Source organism: Lolium perenne, chromosome 3 (assembly GCF_019359855.2).
Source record: "Lolium perenne isolate Kyuss_39 chromosome 3, Kyuss_2.0, whole genome shotgun sequence".
Taxonomy (NCBI): domain Eukaryota; kingdom Viridiplantae; phylum Streptophyta; class Magnoliopsida; order Poales; family Poaceae; genus Lolium; species Lolium perenne.
The window spans coordinates 348,170,929-348,192,131 of record NC_067246.2 but is presented as its reverse complement, the minus strand read 5'-3'; the positions used below and the strand labels follow the sequence as shown (position 1 = coordinate 348,192,131).

The window sequence follows — 21,203 nt, the reverse complement described above, 5'->3', positions numbered from 1 at the left end:
TTTATAGATGGAGGGAGTAAAATTTATTTAGTTCAGACATAAGAAAACAATCACATAAGAAGAACAAGAAGTCACCAGACTTGGAAGCAAAGTCCATAAAAAAGATGCAAACTATATGTATTCTTTTGCAGTACTGCTGCTGGTACTGGTAAATGTACTGTTACTCGGTGGATAGGCAAAGGAGCACCGACTGATGGTGTGAGTCACGCATGACAAGTAGCTGAGATCTAATTTCCGCTGCAGTAGTACAGTCAGGCCATACACCGCAGATCTAACGATGGATCCGGTCACATATTGTTCCTGCTCATAGGTAGACAGAAAACAACTTCTTCAACAGATGATAGTTTGTTCTGGCGTTGCAGTGTGTACTTCAGATAAGAAAACCGAATCAGAAACATTGCTATCCATTTAATTCATGTAAGAAAACACGCCCATGTATTCCTATGAAACTGTAAACAGACAGGAAAAATATCTTTTGCGCGTCAAAATAAGGAACATGACAGAAACCGCAATCCATTCACTCGGTTAAACCGAGAAGCTACTGGGCGAGATGTAGTACTAGAAGCAAAGCAGATTTGGTAATGATGAATGATCAACTAGTTTTGGCAGTACAAGGAGAAGCCTCAATTAGACATGATTACGACGAACATTGGCAACTGATCTCCTACCACCACCAGGCCACCAGGTAAAAGAAACATTATTATTTCGATGAACAAGCTTGCGATAGTAGCTAGTACTACTAATTACACATAGCTGATGCAGTACGCACGGGCAAAGCAAGGGTTTTGAGATGCTGATGAATCGATGTCGACAAGAACAGCTATAGCCATGATAAATCAATATCGATCATCGCTCTAGCAAAACAGGACAACTTCACAAAGGCGATCTCGTTCTCATCTCATATCATCTATCTGAACTCGCCGTCAGCGGTGACCATCCCCTGCTGCTCCCCCGCGAGGCCGTCGCCGCTGGGGGCAGGCTGCTCGCCCTCGGTGACCTTGTTTGGGGCGTCGGGGTCCCCGAACTTGTCCTTGAACGCGTCCTGCCGCTGCACCCACATCATGTGACCCTGCACACCATTTTTCCGTCACGGTTAAAAACCTTATCTGGATTTCTGGAGCTACACATATTTTTTTTGTTTTGGGGGGAAAGCCAGGGATTTATTCAACTTGAACAAAAGAAGGTACAGAGTATGGAGGTTCCAGGAGCCACGCCCGGCGCCCAAAATCATGAAAAATGGCATTTCTAGCTAATAGGTGAGCTTCACCATTCCTATCCATGCTTTCATGCTTAAAAATTACTTCTAAAAAGTTACTCGATTGTTTCTCAATTTCAGATAAAATAACACTATATCTACCTAGGTTCTTCAACTTCATCATGTTAATAATTACTTCCAAACAGTCAGAAGAAAGCTGGAACCTTGCAACCCCTAGGTCATCAGCAAGAACAAGAGCCTCTGATGACGCTATTGCTTCCAGCGTAGCTGGATCAGAGATTTCTTTTATAGTTCTCGTAGAAGCACCCAGGAACCTGCCATTAGCATCTCTGCAAACAGCACTCACAGCTCCATGATCACCACCACGCGAAACAGCAGCATCGACGTTGAATTTTACGAGACCTGGCAGGGGCGGGGACCATCGGCATGGACTTCTAACTCCATTCAATTGCTTCTTCTTCTCGCCTTAGGAAATGTATCTCCCAGGTCAGACAAGAAACGCTTGACAAAATCATATGTGCTTAAAGGTAACTGAAACACGTCCTCATGAATCGCTTTCCGGTGAGCCGTCCAAACTGCCCGCATGGCCGCATGGTGACCAACATCGTTATATACTTTGAGTGATCAAGTGACTCCATCATTGCAAATAACCACAATTTTGCATCTGAGCTCGAATTAGCCGCCATATGCTCTGTGATAGGAGCTACACAGAAAGGGAGGGGAGGGGAGGGGAGAAGGATTGGATGGGAACCTGGAGCGCGGCGGCCCACGCGACGAGGAAGGAGGCTACCCAGAACTTCCTCTCCTTCACCAGCTTCGACAGATCCAGCGCCGCCATGGCTCTCGCTCGCTCCGAGCTGCGATTGCTCGGCTCTGTCTCTCTATGGGGTTTGTTTCCAGATTGGATCATCATTTGCATTACCACGAGTGACTAGAGAGGGGCCCGAGTCAGTCTGGGCTCGTTACGGAGCATGGGCTTTTCAGTAGACAAAACTGTATCCGACGAGGGACCAGTCACCAGACGAGGATATGGAAAGCCCATCTCCCAGATCCCGAGTGAGTTTTTTTTTTAAAAAAAAAAAGAAAGGCAGACACTGATGGAAGAGAATTGCCCGGTTCATTATCGGGAAACCGGCGAAATACGGTACAACGCATGGCGCAAGGCACACAACAACGATGCAACGCACACGAGCGTGATCGTCGTCACTCTTCTAGTTATCCTCGGCCACCACCTCCCCTCCCGCCACCGACAGGAATGTTGCCGGGCAAAACCGTGGTGGCGGCGGATCTTCCTCTATTGGGAATTTTTTTTTTTAGATGGAACACACTATTCCATTAACTGGTCGACTCAGCGAAGTTGCTAGTCACCGGAACAAATACATCAACGGGCATAGCGACCGGACCACCTGCTGACGTGCTCCTAGAGCTGCTAGCTCATGTGCTAGATTATTACATGTTCGCGGACAGTGCGAGAAACAAACAGAGATAAAGTTTAAACGTATAAAAGCCCGTATATCACGGTAGATAACTCCTTCAGGCGTACGGTCGAGGGATGTGTCCTGCAAGGCTTTGATCAGATTCAGTGCGTCGGCTTCAATATGCATGTTCCCCATACCCCAGGTTGCAGCAGCCTGTACTGCTTCCTGGCAGGCCTGCGCTTCAGCCATTGCAGCGCTCGCTACATGGGTGATTTTCCCAACACACGACCCACGGACAGTGCCATCATGATCCCTGATGAACCTCTATTGGGAATTTGGCACGGAGGATGGTCCTCTATCGGTGATTTGGTGTTGTGGTGGAAGCGACCGTGCCGAGGGGCGACTCCAGCCCAGGGAGCTCGACGAAGTTATTACGGCGGGCGACGCTCAGAAGTCGGAAACAACGTTGTCAGGCGGGGTCTGTTGCATCGCGTCATCTCTAGCAGTGGTACGTGGATGCGATCCTGCGTTAGTCCCACAACACGAGGACAATTGCGCATCAGGTCCTGGCATGGTGGTGGCATGCTCCTCCTCCGTCGGAGGTGGTTGGTTGGCTGGCTGGCGGTGTCGGGTCTCATGGTGCTACATAGAGTCCCAGTGGCGAGTTGGTGGCCACGGTGGGACATGATGACGTCTATGAACCGTTACCTTGTTGAAGGCATCACCGTTGTAGCCATCGTCTACTCGCTCGCTTTGCTCCGGGGGAAACCCTAGATCTAGGACTCCGTAATCAGTCGACGGTGGCACGTTCGGTGTCACTCTCTCTTGTGAGGGCATCATATTAGTCGTATCGCCATTACCCAATTGGTGGGGCGTTTTTTTCTATTTTTAAGGTATAAGATTGTGATGGCATGTTCGTCACCCATAATATGGTTTGTAGATGTCGAGTTCTAGCTTCGTTTTTAATTAATGCTTTAGCCAGATCTTTGTTAAATAAATTTTAAGTACGTCACTTGGGTAGATATACCAGGTCTAAACCTTTTTTTCTAAAAATAGCTAGTCTACTATCTTTCTTCTATGTATAAGGGAATTGTGGTGCCGAGAATAGCATAGCAGAGCAGTATAGAGATTGATATGTTTGGGCTATGCAAATAGCGATTATAAACTACAGGAACTAGCAGACTTCTGGCAATGGCAATGATAATTTATGGTATGGTGCTAGATATAATATTATTTTTAATTTGCTTCATTTTTTTGAAATAGTGTCAATTTGCTTCATATAACTAGTTTTTAAGTTTACAGCTAAATCTCAGTTTTTCTCGTTTTTCCAGCTGCATGTTCTGTTGTTCTATACTTCTATGCAATCACTCTACTCCGCCATATGCGGTGGCGCCTATGGCCGGTGTATTTGGTCTTGGAAATGTCATTCTATACATGTGCCCATGGTGGAAAAATGTCCTGGCATAACTATCTTCAGGACGTGAAGGGCATGGCTTTCTACTAATTATCTTCTACAACAAATTAATTATTTTCTGGTAAATTGAGCTAAATAATGTTTTTAAATTAATCGGTATTTCAAGGTGTGAAAAGAGTGTGAGTCATGACATAAAATTATCTTTGCCCCAGTTAACACTAATTCACTACATTGCTAAGGTTATACATGAATGAGTTTTAAAGTGAATGTTCATATGAATTTTTTGTTTTTAGATTCGGAATTTGACTTAATTTATGAGTAATAATTTACGCAAATTTTAGAGTATAGTATATTTAATCTCTACAACCCAGATAGATGTTAGATATAAAAAATAAATACAATAGCTCTATATTATCAATACGAATTTCAAAGTTGTCTTATGAATTTTGAAGTCACAGCCCATTGAGCTTTAGAGAGGGACTGATATTTTACAAACACGGTAAATGTGTATTCATTTTTTCATTATGATCTCAATTTTGTAGCAACAACCATCATGACTTCATCTTTATGGATATTTTCCCTTTTCGGCGATAACACACCCTAGATATATCTTATCAACAACTATTCTAGATCCGACACATAAATTATAGGTGTAGATCTTGCCTAATTCTAGATGTCTCACCCAAAATATCATTATTCGTTCATACACTAAGATCTTTAGAAGATTCATGCAATTCTCTCGACATTTTATATACTACAAGGATTTGGGTCTATTGCAACAAAAATAATCGTCGCAATACATGCCAAATCGTGGCAGTATGTACCTATTGCCACGAAACGACTTTCGTTGGCAAGCATTGCGACTGGACACATGGTAATAGGTTATCGCAATAAAAAAGCAATTGTTGCAATAAATTATGTTATTGCAACAACAATGCCGGTAGTTGCCACGATTTACCACGTGGAAGCACTCACTTGATGCCACAATTTGGTTCGTGGCGATAGCTTAATGCAACATGCAACCGAATCGTGGTGATTGATAGTTCGTGGCGACAAACATTTGTGGCAATAACATTTGCCAACGACGCACATTTTATGGCGCATGCTCCTCCGTGGCAATAGCGAATCGTGGGAATAACCCTATGGCAACGACTTTTGTTTTTGTAGCGCTAGACGTTTTGCCATGACCAGCTACGCTTGTGGCATTAAATTATGGCAACAAACATTCTAGTCGTGGTAAGAGGGAATTACAACATACTCATTTTGGTGGCAGTAAATAGTTATCACAACGATCGAAAATGTTTGTAGCGATAAGCTATTGCGACAAGAATGTAAACTTTTCGTGGCGATACTCTATTTCAACAGAACTTAGTTTTGTGGTGGCAAACAATTAATACAATGTGCAGAAAAATTGTAGGACAAGTTATTGCGACAGTATAAAATGCTCTATCACAACATCCTAGCTCAACAAAACATGTAGGTCTGGCGACTAAATTTTGACGCAACACTATTTATTTTTGGTAATAACATATTGCAACCGTCTTATTTATTTATTTATTCATAAAAATCGTAATTATCGTAGCAAATATCCATCAAATGAAACTCCAATATAATTTGGCCATCCTAATATAGTGGCAAGACTAAACTGTCCGTCATCTCGTGTCCAGTCCAGCTAGTTGTTTGGATCCTGTAATTAAGAAATCAAAAAACAATTAGTTTTGACAAGTGACAACAATTCACTGATATTTACATTGTTTCTCTAACTAATTGTAGTTCGCATCGTAGAAGCTTAAAATAAATTAAAATGATGTGGTTCAAGCATGGGTAGTATATTGCTTGGTTAGCACTCCAATGATATGAAGCGTCCCAATTGGTTTTTGCCTTTTCGGAAAAAATGGTCGTAAGTGCTCACCTGGGGGTAGTCTGAAGTTGTGCCTATCACGAACACTATCATGTGGGAATGGATCCCCTCGAAAGTATGAACATTGCATGACCTAAAATGATGAATGAATGCACAAGCAAGCCACGGTATAACAAAATAATACGGGGCAGCAAAGAAGTTAGAAATAAGGGTTTTTTGTGTTTTGTTTCAACTTCTTCCTATACATAAATCCCACACACAGAGCAAGTAGAAGACAAACATGAAGCCAACATTGTCGTTTTCAATTCTAATCAACTGTTCTGATATGAATAGAAGGGAAATCTAAAGCGATCAACGATTCTAATCAGAGTCACAAATCATCAAAACTAAGGTAATGACTTCCAAACATATTGAGATTTATGTGTGCGTACAGACTAGAGGCAGTACATGCAACATCAGCTTGGAAGCCTATATTATCTACTTTTGTTTTGAACTTCCTATATTATCTACTTCAGTTCTATTTCCTAGTCACACTGTCCTATTGGTTTGTAATAAAGTGGCGCATGATATTTAATGGAATATGTATTCCATCTCAAAAAAAAAAAGTAGATATGTGCCCAACCTGACGCCATTGATGTGTCAAATCAAGGTGAACATGAAGAGAAAGCAAGGTTGTGACTTACCATTGCTTTAAACTTTTAAGAATTCATTGTTGCAGCTTGTATGAGCTCATTTGAAGAAATAACACTTGGGCTTCCACCTAGAGTCCTATAAGGACTAGAGCTCTGTAAAAGAGTATTTTACAGTTTTGGATTACTATTTTGTTTGTCAGTCTTCTTCTTAGGTATCTGCAAATAGAAGTGGACTTTTATCAATGCAAGTAAGCAAATTAAATCTTATAAGCTCGTAAGCATATGACTGTTATCACCTGTTGGGTTCCCATCTGTTGGCTCAATTTAGTAAACTTTGCCATCATGGCCTTTTCAAATTCTTGTCTTGATCTTCGCTCCTCCTCCAACAATGTTTCCTTTTCAGCACGATATTTTAACATCTCCTCAAGTTGTTAAACCATGTTTCATTCTTCGTGTGGGTGAGTTCGCAAAGAGCAATACAATCTGGCTCTTCTCTTGTTTCCAAGTTTCTCTGCAGGTAATATAACAATGAGATGCTTCAAACATGAAACTATAATTACCAGCGAGGCATACATATTTATTTAGACTCATACCTTCTCATCCAATTATGTTCTTTGTCTTCTGTTTCTTACGGTTATCAGAGTTCTTTTTGCTGAGTTCCTATCCATTCATTGAAACCAAATATAAATAGTCAGAAAAGCGACTTCATCAAAATACATATTAGGCAAACAGTGAGCTTAGAGATGAAAAAAAAAAACTAATGTTCAGTTACTAATCCATCTCCAATTGTTTTAGCCATGACACCTAATGTCGAATTCTCCTTACCAAACAAATCTCATATCAAAATGCAAGAGGTAGCCTAATGGTGAAATGTTTAGCTGATGTGTATGGACAAATTTTAAGATGTACTTTTGCCACTCCAGATGCACTGTGAATTTTTTTAGTCAATCTGGCATTCTACTGTAAAGTAAGCAGCATGACGCATGCTTGTATACTTATTCAGACAAACTAGTTTCATTAGGCAACAGCTAACTAGTAGTACCTTCTTTCTTTTTTCTGAAATACGAAGATAGAATGGAGAGTTTGTCTATGGTACACAAAAAACGAGTTAATGGCACCCGTGGCCACACAACTTGTCCCGTATGTGCACTTAAGTCGCACATGTTGCAAAACGAACTAACCGGTCACACAACTTGCGAAACGTGTGCACTTCAGGTCACAAAACGGTTTTATGTCCGGCTTTTGGCAAAAACCGGTCACGCGCTGACCACGTGAGGTGTGTGGTTGAGTCAAAGTTTTCACAGAACCGATCATGCGCTATTTCAAAACATGTTTATTCGAAACACAATTATTTCAGGCTGTGAAGTGACTCTCTTTTTGCTGTCAAACATGACCGAACTGAATTGCATTGAACAGAGAGGAAACATATAGGGTGGTATGTGTAAATTTATACTGCCTAGTCTACATCATGTGGCCCGCGCGTGACTGGTTTTTGCCAAAAAACAGACATCAAACCTTTTTGTGACTAGGGGTGCACATGTTTCGCAAGTTGTGTGACCGGTTAGTTCATTTTGCAACATGTGTGACTTAAGTGCACATGCAAGATAAGTTATGTGACCGTGGGTGCCATTAACTCCACAAAAAACAACAGGCTGCAGTATAATATTTCCATTGTAGAAAAACTAGCATATTGCCCATGCTTATTCAGACAAACTAAGATTGATGTACTGATTGGCCAATTGACAAAGATTTCCTTGTAATTGTTTTTTCAATTCTCGACAAAACAGTTTGAAATTCTTATTCCTGCACAAACTATACAAGTGCATGTCAGTGCATATCCACTACTCCTTAATAACATCAGGAAGATGGAGCAGAAGTAACACATTTGTTCCTTGAGATATATGGGTCAATTTTATGCAATTACAGTACCCGGGCGGCCTGGTCAAGGGAAGCGGGTAAAGCCAATAAATATTCTTTGCGAACATTCTGATCCTTTACTATGGACAGGGATCAAGACACGAAAATCATCTACTATATGTTTCAGACTTTTAAACGGAAAGTTCAGTTTAGTTCATCGCTGTAGTTTTTAGAAGATTACTGTCTTGCGACTATGGTCAGTAGCATGCTTTTTCTTATATTTACACAATAATTTTGGTTTCGGATAGGGAAGGATCTCTTAAGTAATGAAGGGCTTAAACCATGTCTGCATACCAAAAACGACTAGTAGGTTTGTCAGGGATTACAATTGAGAACTGAGAATGCATAGTCTGAAGGAGTATTACACATCAATTCGATGAAAATTGAGAAATCCAAATAATACATTACAATTAGCTAAATTTGACTTCCAAGGAAATCCGACTTGCTCTATGCCTCTAATGTTGCTAATTGCATCTAGGTATCAGGTTTCAGTATCAGGTTTCAAGGAAATCCTAATATATTAGAGGTAAAACATGAGAACCAAAAAGGGGCGCTTGAAATTGAAGTATCAGGTTTCAGTCCCGACCTACTAGGCATTGCAATGAAAGCAGAAATCCTAGTTGAAATATGTTAGTTCATATCAAATTGCATTACCCTCAAGGCAATGTACCCCCTGGGTTCCATAATTATCCATGCCATAGCTGTGGGCATCAGGCACCAACAGAACACGAAGCAGGATATGTGGAGTACGGATTATCAATCTAGCCGTAGTAAAAAAGAACCTTCTTGTCACGTGCAAGCTATGGAGGGTCAGGGATGCGGCTTGATGATGAAGGTGGTCGCAATGCCTCCACCTCTGTCACCCATTAGGCGATCAACCCCAACGTGATGCCTACGAGCCCGCGCTTCCTACCAGAGGCAGGGACTTCGCTGCGATGCAGGGAAGAATACAAGAACTCCGGTGAATCTCTACATACAGGGATGGAAAGTTACAATGGCCAGAGACCGGAGTAAGCACATCCAGTACACGATCTACAGATGGAAGGAACAGTGGGGCACGGCGGCCATCGGCGATCTAGTTCTAGGATGGGAGGAGATAGGGAGCAAGTGAATTACCTTGACATTCCTGCCGTCGGTGGTGTGCTCCACTTTGTTGATGCCATCATGACGCTGTGAGGGGGAACCTTGGACGAGACCTCAGATCCAATCGCGCCTGGTGACGCCGTTCATTTTGTTTAGAGTACTATATATCGATAGTTATGAGCGTCCATTAGCGGGAAGGTTAAATATAGGCCTTTTTTTTTGTGGGAACAAAATATTTCGGAGGCAAACTAATTAGGGGCATTTAGCGGGAGGCCAAAAACTATTGGCGAAAACTACTGTAGACACTAATTAGGTGGTGGGAAAGTAATTTTTTTGGAGGGAATGTTTAGAATAATGAAATAAATTGAAAAAATATATATTTCAAAGCAATATGAAATATATATCGTGCTAAAAATAATGTAACAAATTCAGAGATAGAAGGATATTGGCCGAAACAAAACGTTTCGTCGTCATGCCGTTCACCGCGAGCGATGCTAGGGAGCCCTCAAACCCTAGCCCCCGAGCAGGTTCTCTCCCTCTTTCGGGGTGTTGTTGGGCGCACTGAGAAGACAATATACCCCATGTGCGATTGCAGGATCATCCCTTCCAAAAATAAAATGCCGTCCCATATATATCGGCACTTTCCAACCTGCCACTAGATGGAACTTTCCAACCTGGCACTAGATCATACTAGTTGGCAATGCATTTGATTGACAAAGTCAAAAACGGGTTCGATGGTTTATAAGGAAAGCTACCGAAAACCATACATCACAGAACGCACAACGCCGACATCGAGGCCACGCCCCCACACTAGTCGTGATCAAGTCGCCCTAGTGACTAAAGCCGACACTTAAACACATCATCGCCATATGGCAAAGGAAAACGCGTCGGAGCCACAGCTCTAGCATCCACGCCGGTCCTAAGGCCACCATGCACACGAGTTGGCGACCAAAGACGACAATGCAACACCTAAACGCAACACGACGGATGCGAGAATCCGGAGCTGCCTCTCCGACATCCATGTCGGTCAATGGGTGCAGACCGCCTAGCCGAAGACGAAAAAAAAGACAAACGTCGACCAGACGAGAGACCAGATACCGACACGGGAGGTGAAGGCTCCACAACGGTGCCTCCAACATGGGGAGCGATGACCGCTTTCGCCGACATCAACCGAGGTCGGTGCAAGGGTTTCACCCGGAGCGCACCAAACCTGACGTCGCGTCCACCTGACCGTCGTAGTGGGGTTACCCAACAAGTCACCACCGCCAACCACCGAACTCACTCCTTTGGTCCATCCATCCTATGGAATATCCAAGGTGGGGAATCAATAGGTAAATGACGCAAAAGCGATGCCCTCCCCCTGAGAAACAAGAATAATGAATAAAGAAAAAATAAGTAGAGGAATCGTATTTCATATTTAAGTTGGTTTAGAGAGTAGTTTCGTTGCAAATATCTTGGTATTTTCGCAGCACTAGGAGATTGTTGCAATATCTAATACATATTACCATAGATTTTTTGTGGCATTATGTAATAATTATTGCAACACAATGAAATTGAGGCAAAAATTCGCCTATTACAACCAATACATTGTTTGTCGCAATATGAAGACATTTTTTACAACAATATATATAAGTAGCGCCACATGTCATAATTGTTGCACTATATGTCTGAATATTACCACAAATATTTCCTTTGTTGCAAGACCTAGTATCTATTGCAACAAAACGACCAATTAACACAACACAACGTGATGGTCGCAATATCGCTATTATGTTACAACGATGTTGCAGTTTGTGGCAATATGGTGCTTCTATTGCAACAAAAGGTCTACTTAGCGCGACATAATGCAATCGTGGCAACATATGTTGCCTATTACCACGAATTGGAATTTTGTGGTAATATCACATTCTGTTGCAACGAAAAATGGTCGTCGCAATAAATTTTGTTGCAATAGACCGAAATTCCTGTAGTGTATAACCTTCCAGGTGTATGCATTGCTTATTTCTAAAGGCTCCCTAAAATGCATATTGGCATGGGCGAATCCTCTTCTCGCCGATGCCCTTGAATATTATGGGTCATGCCACTCTGTGCACTATCTTGTTTCTCGATGTGATGGAGATAGTTCTCCCTTAAACTCGTGATCTTCTAATCTATAATTAAGCTTGGCCTCGACGTCTATGCAGCTTTGTAATCCACTTTTTCTCGATGCTAGCTTCTGCATTATTGGCCCTTTGCTACTTTTTTGTATGAAAGTAAAATAATTTAAATTTGTTTGCGCGATGCTTATTAATATATTGGCCAAACTTTTGGGAAAAACATGTTAGGGCATCTCCAGCGGGCGACGCAAATGGGCGCTGCGCGACCGTTTGCGTTCGTGCGGTCCAAAAATGCACATGTACCCTACTTCAGCGGGACGACGCGTAGGGCCATCCGTGACGAAGCAAACTTGGCCCAAATATACGACACATTTGCGTCTCCGCGGACGCTACGCGATCACGCCGAGCGTCGCTTGTCTCATGGGCCCTCATGGCAGCGATCTTGACTTCAGAAGGCGGCATTGGTGGGATAGAGCTGACACGCCAAATATGTCCAAGGAACGGAACGACAAGACAAAGGGATAGCCGCGATGCAACTTTTCAAGTAGTGCAAACACAAAGTCAAACATTGCATGCTAGTGCGCGAGTAAAGATGTTGATCCATGTCCAGTCTCACACGCACACACATGCATCAGCTAGCCATGGATACCATCATATTTTAGCTTGGTTTTAGAAGTCCTTATATATTTTGATTTGTTTGTTAAAAAATACCAAATCTAAGACGTGGTGTTACAAATGCCGCTAATTTATTCATTTTCTTTGAAACGTGGGCAAAAGGTTTGCCCATTCAATTGATTAAGATCAAGTTTTACAAAAAAGTAAAGATTCGGCATATTACAAGATTACTCTACTGGCATTAAATGACCCAAACTTTTAGCACCAGCCAAGTCCCATAAACTAGCTTCTTTTTTTAATCTTATTGAAGACGACTTACGAGGGAGCGCGCTTCACCACTCCGGGAATAAGTGGCACACCCAAATGTTCTTATGAAGCCCGGGGATGCCTAACCAATCTTCAACCTTCTCCCAAAGACCCAAGGTGAAGCAACAATAATTCATATTTACAAGCATTTTGATGGTTCTGTGAGGTAGTTCAAAGCAAAATTAAAACTAAAACCCAAATGCAGAAAATGTTGTGGTATAATGTTAGCTCGAATATAAGGTTTGATAGCCTGAAAAGCTAACATATCTATAGTACTACCTCATAACCTATACGGCCTCGGATATAATGGCTTTTCAATTCTAATTTCGCAGGATGGTAGAACACACTGCCTAGAGTTATTTTCCTTTTTTTTTGAATATTATACTGCAGTTTTCAATATTTGGAAAAAAATCGAGCTACATGTAGTTTTGTACTAGGTTGCTAGAACACCCTATTATCCATATCCAGAGTTTTTTTTTCATAGAAGATTATACTGCAGTATACTACCTATAAAAAAAAACGATCTACATGTACTTCGAGCTTCCACGATTGTTGACAAGTCTGTATATTCATACTACACTTTTTGCTACCGACAAACAAGTGTTATTTTTCTCCGTTCTTCCGAAACGAAGACGCAAACTAGTCTACCGACTTGTTCAAAAAAAAAAAAAAAGAAAAAAAAAAACTAGTCTACCGAGGTACATGAGTCAAGGAGATATATATCTAGATCTAGACGTGGAACGAATCACTGTCGTGGATGCTGCTGGGCTGTGTTGGAATATGGAGAAAACTGTTGACAGAACTCTGAAGTGCGTGCGGCAGCAAGACGTTCAGTGCACGCCGACTAGTTTTCTTCAGTCAGCGCGGCAGGTTCCGGCTGGCTGCTCCGCCTGCCGCTGGCCGGTAACCTGTTGGTGCTGCCGGGCTTCCTCCCGGCGGGGATGCACCGGGCACGGACTCCGTCGACTTCCTCCTCCGCCAGCTCAAACTTGTTGCAACTGCTAGTGTTCATCGTATCCCTTGCCCTGCAGGTACAGACGATTGAATCATCAGTCGGAAAGAAACAAGGAATCTTCAAAGGTAGAAGACGAGATATAGCTAGCGCTCAGATTTGGAGACGCATGGACAGATCAAGCAACGCGATGTGCACTGACAGCTAGGCATGTAGCTAAACTATATCTCTGCATCGCAGAGGAATTGTCGAGCGGAGCAGAGAGCAAAGCGTGAAAACAGGGTAGCACGCAGGCGCAGCACATGGTTACCATATTCAGAGATAAGGAAGAAATGGGATCATTCCGAAAAAGCTGCTGCTAGATCGATCTATCGTCTACCGCAAACAGCCGGCCATTTGGGGACCGAGTACTAGCATCACAGCCAGAATCCTTGGAAAGTAACTTTCCAGTGGAGGCTAAAGCACAACTTTTCTGAATTGTCCCCGATGGATGTGTCTCATGCATGATGTGCTACACAATGAGATAATCTCTGTGTCAACAAGCTCACTATAGCAAGTATCGGGAGAGTAATGCTACCTGTCGGCATTGTACGACGACGACCTCCTGAGCGCGCCCAGCTCGCCTCCGACGCCGGCGCGGTCGTCCCTCGCCGTAGTCTTCTTGGTCTCCACGAGGCTCCCGCTGAAGTACTCCCGCTCCATGCTCACGCCCACGCCGGACATGCTGCCGGAGAACCCGTCCGCGGCCGTGCCCGTGCCCGTGCTGCTGCTCAGGTCGGACCGCCCGCGCGGGAGCCGCCGCGCCGGCCCGCCGTCGCGCTTGGCGGGCGCCGGGATGGAGCCGCAGGAGATGAGCTGCATGAGCACCGTCGACGCGCGCATCCGCCCGCCCGAGATCACGCCCACCTCCGCTCCCGCGGCGGGCTGCGTCGGGGCCGCGCTCGCGAGGGCGAGGCGGGCGTCGTGCTGGATCAGCGTCTCCAGCGTGTCGGGGCTGCTGGACGACGGCGGCGGCGAGATCTCGTCGATGCCCAGCTCCGTCCTCGCCGCCGCCTCCTGCTCGGCCGCCGCCGCGGTCCGGCCGCGCCGGGGCCCGCGGCGCTCGTCCGTCTGCGTGGCCGCGTCCGCCGCGAGCGCGTCGGCGCCGCGGGAGACCGCGGCGACACGGTACTCGCCCAGGTCGAAGGAGCTCCAGTTCTTGCGCCGGGCCGCCCTGCCGCTGGCCGCGGGCGGCCTGGTCTTGCTCGGGTCGCAGCTGGAGGTGGAGGAGGAGGAGGAGGCGGAGCCGTCGCGCGGGCGCGGCGGCGCGAGCACGGGCAGGAGACGGAGCAGCTCGGAGCCCTTGATGACGTACTCGTTGCCGTTGGCGGGGTGGACGGGGTCGTCGGGGGTGAGGTCGTGCCAGACGTAGCCGTTCTTGTAGCTCCTCTTGGAGGACCAGGAGTAGGCGTCCGCCATGCCGGCGCCCCGGAGCACCGTCAGCCGGTCCAGCACATCTGCATTGACAATGTCAGTTCTTTCTTTCTTTCTGAGTGCGAAGCTGAAGAAAGCGGAGCTGGGGGAGAACGGAAGGTACATACCTCTGAGGCAGAGTCCGTCGTGGGGCGAGGAGAGCGCGACCTCCATGAAGTGGGGGTGGTCGAGCTGGCCGTTGCGCGCGAGGTAGTACACCACGGCCACCTTCGTCGGCAGCAGCGCCGCCGCACCGGCGCGCCTGGCGGTGGAGGATGGCTTGGGCGGCGGCTCCGTCCACACGACGGTCCGCTCGGGGCTCGCCCACCGGCCTCGGGAGCTCGCCATTGTTCCCTTCTCGCAAGATTTCCCGACGGACTGACCGGAGTAGTTGCTCGCAGTGGATCAGTGGAGTGACGAGTGAGAAGGAGAATGTGCACGTCAGTTGGGTAACATGTGCGTGCCGTCTCCTCCGCCATTTTTATAGGGAGGTGGTGGCGCTGACGCCGTGGTCGCCATGGCGTCGTCAATGAGTGAGGTGGCGGCGGGTTGGGTTCAAACTGGAGAAGAGGAGCTCGTGACTGACTGAGGACTATAGTGGAAATTCGCGGGCCAAGGTAGGAGACAGGGAGACGGGGACAAAGCGCGTGAGGTCACGCGAATCACAGTCGTCCACAGTTCCCACGTCGGTCGAGGAACAGTAATGCTACACCTACGGAATCATCTTACGGAATTATCTTACGGGCATTACGTGGCTCAACACGATTGGATACCCTGTAGCAGTTGTCCCGAGACTTTCTCATCCAGATTCACGATTGATAGCCACGTTATCCCGTAAGTTTATGCCCTTGGTTCTGTGTGTGTGTGAGTGCGTGCCCTGAGTCCCTGTGCTGCGCGGCGGCGTTCAATAGGTACGCACAATCATGGCATGGCATGTGCTCGCTTGCCCTGCCCGCCAAAACGTCGCACCAACAGTTGACTAGTTGAGCAGCACGTATACATTTTTTAATCCCAAATTAATACCAAAAAACAACCATCTTAAAACTGGAATTTACGAAAACCATATCTTTACAACTGTGGCAGAAAAAAAGACACATTTTTCGATTTTTTTCGTAACGGACTATAAGCAAGAGTTGAACATGAATTGACAGGGTGGCAGAAATATCCTAAGATGGATTGGGACCCATAGATTGACTCAATTAATAAAATTAAATGTCTAAAAACCTAGAAAAAGTCTCCAAGACCAAGCCACTGCCCAGCCCCGTCGCATGTCTGGACCCCCTCCATCAGGCGACCCTCATATTGTGAGCTCGCCTCCACGCCGGCCATGGTGTCTGGCCGCCGCACCTGGATCTCCTTCATCGGGGCGCTCCCACGGCCTCTTGTGTCCCTTTTATAGTCGTGTCATTTGCACGTCTTACCTAAATTACACAACATGACAATTGAGTTGGCCAGACATTTTAGTCCAGCCACACCAAATGAGTTATGTTATCCCTTTTTAACCTAGAAAATGAGAGCATATAAACAAAAAAAATGAGTGGACCAAATAAGTCAGTTCAATTTGTGGGATGGCAAGGGTGTTCTAAATGGTTGAAGGTTTTAGAAAGGGTCCGATTCAGATATTTTCTTGGGAAGTGTGAGAAAAAAGCTTAGTTGTCTTATTTTTGGAGTCTATTATATGGTTTGAAATTTAATTCGGCTCCCGGGTACATAGGTTCCCTGTACTAAAAAACATATTATTAATTGTCGAAAAATTCCAACAAAAATATTCGTATGTACATGTCAACAATCTAAGTGCGCCCGTGTAGTTTCGCAAAAAAACCGATATTTTATTGTGTTTGATGTAAAAAGATAAAACATATCTCGCAAAAAACCTTATTTGTAGCACCAAAATTTATCTTTCTGCATAGCTCAAACGATCTTTTATGGAAAGACTTTGTGCACATGTAGCTTGCGAAGATGTGCACCTAATTTTTTTGTTTCAATTTTTTGACATTTCAAAATATATGAAAGATGTAAAAATAAAAAACATCATATGCACCCAAGAGTTAAGAGCATCTCCACTCGTTTGCCCTCCCCACGCCGAAATCCGGGGGAAATTTACGTCCGGATTGGATGTAAATTTGGCGTGGGGAGGACTAGTTTCCCAGCCGCGATCTCAGCCGAAGACGCCGATCTAAATTTGAAAAACGGAAACTTGACAAAGTACGGCAAAAAATGATTGAATTTAGACTAACTTTAATATATTTACTACATAGACGGCAAAAAGAGGAAGAGGAATGGTGTGACGCGTCACGGCGAGCGGGGTATTTAGGCGGGGCTGGAGCCGGTGATTTAATGCCGCGTGGATGCTACGCGTCCACGGCGAGCTGACCGGCGGCAGCCTTTACTCCGCGCGGAAGACGATGCGTCTGTCGCTGACCGGTCGGGTCCATCTCTCGCGCGGAAGCCGAAGCGAAAGCGCGGCAGAGAAATCTCGGCGTTTCGCGCGCTTTCGCTTCGTCCGGAGTCCCTGAGAGCATCTCCAGTCGCGTCCCCCAAACGATGTCCGGGCAAAGCGCCGGATTAGTCGTTTGGGGGACATCCGGACAAAATTTTCGTTTGGAGAAGGTCCCTTTTCTAGCCACGTCCCCCAAAAGCGACCTCCAAACAAAAAGTAAGTGTAAAAGTTGTGTCCGGCGTCCCCGGTAGAGACTCTATACACAGGGGATGGGCTAGGGACGCCGGACAACATTTGGAGCACGTCCGGACCGAAGCGGCCTTTGGGGCACGCGACTGGGACGTTTTTTTGGCCCCCAAATCCCTTTGGGGGACGCTTTGGGGGACGCGACTGGAGATGCTCTGAGCGCGCCTCGGGGGACCAGGGATGGCGTGGGCTCGCCGGATGTATTTAGGCCCAAATCCGGAGAAAAACGAGAAATCGGGGGCGCGACTGGGCCGAAATTCGCCTTCCGGATGAGAAAAACGGCACTCGGAGGCCAAGTCGGGGAGACGAGTGGGGATGCTCTAAAGCATCACCTTCTTATAAGGCCAGTTAGAGAAGTGGAATCCTATAAAAGGAAGGTGTGACCCCTGTGGCCAAATTTTTGCTTAGGGGACATCTAGAACCCAAAGTTCTGTTTTGTTTTGCAAGAGCCATTTCGTGTCGGAATGTGCCCAGATGACACAAGGGCAGATTAGCCTTTTTTTCAACCGGTGAAGAGGGTAGCGCAGGCAGTTGGGTGTGGAGGTCTGTCACTTGTCTCTGCGATGACTGACTGACTGATAGTGTGTAGGAAAGTAGGTGGCAATACGCAGTGTGGAGGAAGGCGCTGCCACTAGTTCGAAAGGTAGTGCCGCGCGCGCATCCTTGGTTTGACTTGGTGATCCCCAATCAAGCACCCAACTTACTGTATGCTAGTAGTATAATTAGTTTACTGACACACTGACGGTATGCTATTCGTCTGAAGGTGTCAATTGTTTTTGTTTAGAGCATCTCCACTCGTACTCGTGTGTCCCGATGAGGCCCCCAGGACTCCTTTTTTCATCTGCATGGACGAAAATAGCTCAGTCGCGTCCTCGGTTCCTCGTTTTCGTCCGGATTAGGGTCTAAATCCATCCGGCGAGCCCACGCCATCACCGCCCCCCCGGGGAGCGCTCGAGGACTCCAGACGAAACAAAAGCGCGCGAAACGTCGAGGAAACTTCCCGCGCGTCTGGTGGCCCCAACTTGTCGGCGAGAGGCACCGATCGTCGTCCTCATCGCATCGTCTTCCGCGCGCTGCAAAAGCCCGCCGCCGGTCACTATTCGCCGACGCGTAGCATCCACACGGCGAGTTAATGACGTCGCCTCGGTAGCATGCGCAGCTACCTCTATTTATCGCCGATCAACCGCGTCTGCCCCGCATTCACCTTCTCGCTCACCTTCCCCAAATGTTCCCCGATCTCGCTCGAACCCGCGGCGACCAAAGCAATGGTGAACGATGGCGCCACAAACAATGGTTTCGGCCGCCGCTCTCTCCACCAATGGGAGGGGTGGCTCCTCCACATGGCGGGCTACCCGGCGCTACCGGACTTCCGCGCGCCGGGAGGATGGAGGCTGAGCGCAGGCGGCGTGCCGATCCCGCCGCCGCCAACGGGTGGGGGCGCACTCGAAGCGGCGATCGACGAGGTGCCCATCGAGCCCATGCCCGTCGAGCTGATCAAGCTCGAGGAGAGCAGCGACGACGAGATTTACCGGCCGACGCCGCCACGCACTGGCGACCCTGGCCAGGGTTCGAGCCACTGGTACGAGGCGGCGCCGCCCCAGGACGCCGCCAGCTCGAGCGACGACGATGACGGCGCGGACTACACGGCCTTCTACCGCCATTTCGGCATGTAGGAGGCCGCTTTTAGTTTAAGTTCATGTTTCCCTGTCGCCGAATTCAAATATATGTACGAATTCGGCCTATATATGTACGAACTCGCCTATATAAGTTAAATATCACTAAATTTCGCTTATGTTTACATGAGTTTCGCCTACTTCTGTTCGAATTCGTCGTATTTTGTCAAAAACTATACATCCGTCCTGAGCTCGCTGCTGGAAAAAATGGGCTCCCCGGGCCAAATTTTCCTCCAATCCGGACGAAACATTCGCCGGATTTGGGCGTGGAGAGCGCTAACGAGTGGAGATGCTATTACTCGTCGCGTGGTGGATGCAGTAAGTAATCTAGAGTAGGGAGTAGCTGAAACAGTCGACCCACCGGGAAGCAACCTCCTTGTTAATGAGGCATAGAAAGATTTGACCGTGTTTGTATAAGAATCGGCTTGCTGCAAACCGGCGTTGGCTACACGGCGTCGCGGTTGATCAGAAATTCAGAATGGATTGGCGATTGGGCACAGCCAGCGGCACAACGGCACATGCACGCGACGCGGCACAGGCGAGTCATCGGAGGAGCGTTAGGCTGGTGCCAATGCGGGCGGCAGCGCGGGCGGTACCGCCCGCCGCCGGGCGAGAGAGGGGCGGGAGTGGGGCGGGACGGGAGCGCGAAGCGCTGCCCGGGCGCCGGGCGGTACCGCCATTGCCGCCCGCTCCCGCCCGCGTTGGCGGCGATAGCGGGGCGATAGGCGGGGCGGCGCGGTGGCGGGGCGAGGCGAGAGAGGGGCGAGAGAGAGAGGGGGGGCCGGAATCGCCGCCGAGCGGCGGAGACCGGCGGCGCAGACGTCGGCTTGGCTGCGTGCTGGAGGAAGAAGACAAAGGGGATTTTGCAGAAAACCCCCTGCACACAAATTTAAATAGAGCAAACAATCACATTGGCAACATTGTTGCAAATCTTTTTAGTGCAAATTTTTATGTAATTTTTTTTATGATGTAATCGGTAACAATTTTAGTTCAATAAAATAATTTCCTTGCATTATTTTTAATGTTGTAATCTCAAAAAGAAATGCTGATGTCGAGGAGAGAGAAATGGTGATGCGGACGAGAGAGAAGTGAGAGTGGGGACTATAGCCCGTGCATTGGCACCGTGGGGTGAGAGTGGGGTAAGAGTGGGGTGAGAGTGAGGGAAAAAGCTGACGTGGCGGGTGAGAGTGGGGTGATGCATTGGCACCAGCCTTAGTGGTTGACCTGGGTCATAGAATGGGAGGCAAGTTCAAAGACAGTGGTCGGAACACGCGTGTTTCATTTTCTTCGGGGATCGAACAAGGCCATGTCTTGCGGCAGCTTCAGAACATGGGGCGGATTCACACATCATGCTCCCTCCGTCTCAAGACATCCAAAGAATGTTTCGACCATGTGAAAAAAAAAATGCTAAAAGGCCCATCCTTCCGATCATTTGAAATTCGAATCAGATTGCACATCGTGATCCCTGAATGTACGTGCAGAGAGCATCGTCGTCTCCTTCCCGACTTGTACTAGGCATTTCCTACCTTCTAGGATATTGCTGCCTCATCTCAATGTAGAGAGCAAGCCGATGCCTCCGAGCTGGACCGGCGCAGCTACCAGGTTTGTTTCTTCGGTTGCAGATCAGATGTTTTGAAGAAATGTCTGTCTCATTGCGGATCCGATGGTTTGCATTTTGCTGAAATATTAACGAGCTCTTAACTTACTGCTCACCTATTTTAATTCTTCATCAACACATGATGCGGATGATGAAATCCACTCAGATTACTCATAGTGGGAGTGACTTCACTAGTAACTAAGTGTTCAAATCATCAAATTTGCTTATGTGGCAGTGAGTTAATGAGAAAAGTAGAAGATAGAGTAACATTCCCAAGATACAATG

At 46.6% G+C, this 21,203-nt stretch overlaps 2 protein-coding genes and 1 long non-coding RNA gene across 7 annotated transcripts; all 3 read right to left on the bottom strand.

Moving 5' to 3' along the window:
* Nucleotides 1–684: 684 nt before the first annotated feature.
* On the bottom strand, nucleotides 685–2,126 carry LOC127346152 (uncharacterized). The gene is made up of 2 exons (XM_051372695.2): nucleotides 1,968–2,126; nucleotides 685–1,069 (listed from the first exon to the last, which is right to left on the bottom strand). The coding sequence occupies exons 1-2, from the start codon at nucleotides 2,124–2,126 to the stop codon at nucleotides 908–910; spliced, it is 321 nt and encodes a 106-aa protein (XP_051228655.2). The 3' UTR covers nucleotides 685–907.
* Nucleotides 2,127–5,411: 3,285 nt separating this feature from the next.
* Nucleotides 5,412–9,693, bottom strand: LOC127346151 (uncharacterized). 5 transcript variants are annotated; one of them, XR_007879367.2, is made up of 6 exons: nucleotides 9,575–9,693; nucleotides 9,241–9,388; nucleotides 7,135–7,201; nucleotides 6,838–7,052; nucleotides 5,961–6,757; nucleotides 5,413–5,735 (listed from the first exon to the last, which is right to left on the bottom strand). It is a non-coding gene; the product is annotated as an uncharacterized lncRNA (long non-coding RNA). The 5 variants fall into 5 exon arrangements; XR_007879364.2 differs by having other exon boundaries at nucleotides 5,420–5,735; nucleotides 6,593–6,757; XR_007879366.2 differs by having other exon boundaries at nucleotides 5,412–6,757; nucleotides 9,113–9,388.
* Nucleotides 9,694–13,068: 3,375 nt separating this feature from the next.
* On the bottom strand, nucleotides 13,069–15,575 carry LOC127346150 (protein SOSEKI 5). Its single transcript, XM_051372694.2, has 3 exons — nucleotides 15,091–15,575; nucleotides 14,088–15,006; nucleotides 13,069–13,583 (listed from the first exon to the last, which is right to left on the bottom strand). Exons 1-3 carry the CDS (start codon nucleotides 15,308–15,310, stop codon nucleotides 13,403–13,405), a joined length of 1,320 nt encoding a protein of 439 aa, XP_051228654.1. The 5' UTR covers nucleotides 15,311–15,575; the 3' UTR covers nucleotides 13,069–13,402.
* Nucleotides 15,576–21,203: the final 5,628 nt, after the last annotated feature.

Excerpts from the sequence above, each read along its gene's own strand:
- LOC127346150 (XM_051372694.2), bottom strand. The coding sequence starts at position 15,310 with ATGGCGAGCTCCCGAGGCCGGTGGGCGAGCCCCGAGCGGACCGTCGTG. Across the intron at positions 15,007-15,090 it reads CGACGGACTCTGCCTCAGAG|ATGTGCTGGACCGGCTGACG; the intron begins GTATGTACCTTC and ends TTGTCAATGCAG. Across the intron at positions 13,584-14,087 it reads TCGTCGTACAATGCCGACAG|GGCAAGGGATACGATGAACA; the intron begins GTAGCATTACTC and ends CTGTACCTGCAG.
- LOC127346152 (XM_051372695.2), bottom strand. The coding sequence starts at position 2,126 with ATGATCCAATCTGGAAACAAACCCCATAGAGAGACAGAGCCGAGCAAT. Across the intron at positions 1,070-1,967 it reads CGTGGGCCGCCGCGCTCCAG|GGTCACATGATGTGGGTGCA; the intron begins GTTCCCATCCAA and ends AATGGTGTGCAG.